Raw genomic sequence first — 3,705 nt, forward strand, 5'->3', positions numbered from 1 at the left:
CTGAAGCTGCTGCCCCCGCGACCCGACCCCGGATAAGCGGAAGAAAATGGATGGATGGATGGATGGATGGATGGATGGATGGATGGATGGATGGATGGATGGATGGGACCTTTTTTTGGATGTGAAATATTAACGGAAATGAACTGATAATGTCACAAAAATGTAACCAATTTAGTCAGAAGATCGGAGTTGAGAAAAATGGATGTCGTTTTTTGGATTCAGCGGTGAAAAATAGTCCTAATTCAGATTAAAAAAAAAACAGACAATTTCAAAAAAATTATTTTTTTTTTTGTGACCCAGTGTTATTTTACTTATGACAATAATTTTTCCCTTGTTCTAATTGAAATAATCTGATTGTGGAATTAATAAGTTTTCTTCAGTAAGGAATTATTGGCTTTAAAAAACCATCTTACTGAAAAGCTACTTATTAGTTTTCTCCCATTTCAAGTGTTCTAAGATATTTGCTCTAGAAAACGAGACCAAAAATACTTGGTACAAATACTTTTTTGTTTTGTTTTTGAGTGAAAAAAAATACAATTAAGAATAAAAATGTATTTGGAAAATAGTAATGATCATAACATTTGTATTTATAAACAGTAAATGATATTTTAAATGTCCAAGTGGATCTCGTTTCCTCTGGCCAGCAGTAAAGATATTCTACAACCAAAAGACTAACCACTCAGTCTTAAGAAATGTGCGACTAAGACTTTGTGTTTCCTTTGAAAGGTTTATGCTCAGAATGTCCATAATGTGATGCGGCGAAATATCAGATGAAAATGTTGTGCAAACGTAATCATGGTGACAGACAAAAATGAGATACACATATCTGTAGAGGCCACTAAGTAGACTAATGGAATTAGGTTAAAAACCTTTTTGGAAATAATCTTAAAATTACTTTTAAAAACCTCAATGATTGCTTGCTCATAATCCATAACATTACCAGTGGATAAAACAACAAAACAAAACAAACAAACGACAACAACGAAATACATCAGAGTGAGACCTCTGCTGCTGCTCCCAGGTGTGACGATGTGAATCACACACACTTGTCCAGGTGAGGCTCTGACTTCGGCTGATTGTCTGTAAGGAATGTGACGTCAGCCATCCACTCCGCACTGAGGAAACCCAACAAACTTTATTTCCGTCCAGGAAACTACCAGACTTATTTTCTCTTCTTTCTTTCTTTTTCTTTTTTTTTTTTATCCTTTGGCATTCGAAGGATCTTCGATTATGGATAAATTAAAATCTGTACTTAGCGGGGAAGAGTCTCGACGAGAGGACCGCACCATTTTACAGGTACATCTAATACCTTGCCTTTCACTATCAGAGCAAATATTTCACTAATTAATCGTCTAATAATGATCTGCGCTGGTTTTGGACCGCAGACTGTGGATGAAGCCTCCACTTTAGGCTGGGGGACCCGCATAAAGGGATTCATCGCCTGTTTTGTTGTGGGAGCCTCCTGCACAGTTTTGGTAATTATATTCTGATGTCCGATCATTTTCACAACAGATTAGTTTCGCCTGCTCTTTAAAGAAGCTCAGCGCTGGTGTGGCCTGACTGGTTATGCTGGTTTTAGAGGAATGTGGAAGATGTGATGCATGTGTGCGTCTCTTCATTTCACTTGAACTTTTGGGCCAACAGTGACACTATATGCCTCAATTTATTTTAAAAAAATTATATGTAAGCATATTAATATTAAATAACATGCAATAAATGAAATATGTTATTACCTCTGTTACCTCTGTTTTTATTAACATAATTGGTTTGACGTGTAAGTCATGTTGTCCTGGACAATTAATCAGATGTTAGGATCTGATTGACCCACTGGAGGAAATAATTTCATATATTATTTCATATAAATGAAATAATTAAACACTGAAATATTTAAATATGGCTTAATGTAATAACTTCAAATTGTTCTAAAATCAACATTTGTGTGTCTTACAGGGAGTATGCATGCTGTTTCTGCCCAAAGTTGGTCTCACTCTCTTCATCGTCTTCTACACATTTGGAAATATTTGTGCCCTTTGCAGGTAAGAATCATAAAAAACACACAACAATGCTTAAGTTTCATTGTTAGCATTCACTTATTTGGGCATTCCTAAAAAAGGGCTGCGTAACACTTTTTTTGAAGGGGTGTGCATAAGACTGACATGACACTGTCATAAACATGACATAACAACTGTCATGAACATAAAGAAGTCTTTATGAAGTTGTCATGAAGTCATTAGGTAAATAATGACACTTTTAATGCAGAGTTGCTCTAAAAGTTGCATTGAAAGTCCATTAAAAATGCCAACTTTGCACTGAATTGTCATTATTTATAAAATCATGCAAAGTTGGCACTTTTAATGGACTTTTAATGCAACTTTTAGAGCAACTTTACATTGAAAGTGTCATTATTTACCGAATGACACTTCATGACAACAGTTATAAATATTCATAAAGACTTCTTCATGTTCATGACAGATGTTATGTCATGTTTATGACAGTGTCATGTCAGTCTTATGCACACCCCTTCAAATAAAGTGTTACCAAAGGGGATATCTAATTGGTCACAGAATGTTAAAATGTATTTTAACCCACTGTTTTTAAATTTTATTTTTATTTTAACTAACAGCACAATGTTTCTGATGGGCCCAATGAAGCAGCTGAAGAGGATGTGTGACAAAACCAGAGCACTGGCCACAACTATCATGCTTGTAAGAGCGTGCAGAGTTATATACACACAGTGTTATATGCAGCATGCTACTGTTGTTTTACCCTTCAATAAAATGGAAACTGAGGTTTTCATAAATATCTAAACAATTAAAAACATAACAGCTAAAAAAAAAAAAGACAACAAATCGCTTATTGTTTTTGTTGCTTTTTCTCCAGACTTGCCTTGTTTTAACTCTGTGCGCTGCTTTCTGGGTAAGTGAATTTTGAAGCAGCGAATACATTTCCTGTCTAAAGTTTACATGCAGTACTCTCCGTAGGGATGAAACTCATTCATTTTGGTCTTGGAAATATTATTTTAAACTGTCCTTTAATACAGTGGCCGACTGGTGCAAACGCGCAGCAACAGAGATAAGATGCAAACAAAAAATGAAACGCAAACAAAAAAACGAATGCAATAAACAAAAAGAAACGCAAATAAAAAGGACTACAACCACAAATAAAATGCAGCAAACAAAAAGAGATGCAAACAAAAAACGAGACACAAACAAAAAGCAAATGCAGCAAACAAAAAAAGAGACGCAAACAAAAAAGACTACAGCCACAAATGAAATGCAGCAAACAAAAAGAGAGATGCAAACAAAAAGTGCTGAAAACGGAAGTGCTCCAAACAACTAGGGGGAGTATAACAAAAAACAGCTGTGTCCAAATTTAGGCTCTGCATCCTTCCAAGGGCCAGAGAAACTGATCCTTCGAAGCATAGACATCTTTTTGTTTGCTGCATTTTATTTGTGGTTGTAGCCTTTTTTGCTTGCTTCTCTTTTTTTGTTTGCTGCATTAGCTTTTTGTTTGCATCTCTCTTTTTGTTTGCTGCATTTCATTTGTGGCTGTAGTCTTTTTTGTTTGCGTCTTGTCTTTTGTTTACATCTCTCTTTGTTTGCTGCATTAACTTTTTGTTTGCGTCTCGTTTTTTGTTTGCATCTCTCTGTTTGCTGCATTTGCTTTTTGTTTGCTGCATTCGCTTTTTGTTTGCGTCTCTTTTTT

General features: G+C 35.4%; 1 protein-coding gene across 1 annotated transcript in view; it reads left to right on the forward strand.

Moving 5' to 3' along the window:
- Positions 1-1,091: 1,091 nt before the first annotated feature.
- The window catches only part of LOC103463892 (vesicle transport protein SFT2B-like), a 4,079-nt gene continuing 1,465 nt past the window's right edge, over positions 1,092-3,705 (forward strand). The window contains exons 1-5 of the mRNA XM_008407593.2: positions 1,092-1,296; positions 1,386-1,475; positions 1,951-2,036; positions 2,624-2,705; positions 2,881-2,916. Coding sequence (XP_008405815.1) covers positions 1,231-1,296; positions 1,386-1,475; positions 1,951-2,036; positions 2,624-2,705; positions 2,881-2,916 — 360 coding nt within the window. The 5' untranslated portion in view covers positions 1,092-1,230. The remainder of the gene's footprint in view (positions 1,297-1,385; positions 1,476-1,950; positions 2,037-2,623; positions 2,706-2,880; positions 2,917-3,705) is intronic.

This window comes from Poecilia reticulata, linkage group LG4 (assembly GCF_000633615.1).
Source record: "Poecilia reticulata strain Guanapo linkage group LG4, Guppy_female_1.0+MT, whole genome shotgun sequence".
NCBI lineage: Eukaryota > Metazoa > Chordata > Actinopteri > Cyprinodontiformes > Poeciliidae > Poecilia > Poecilia reticulata.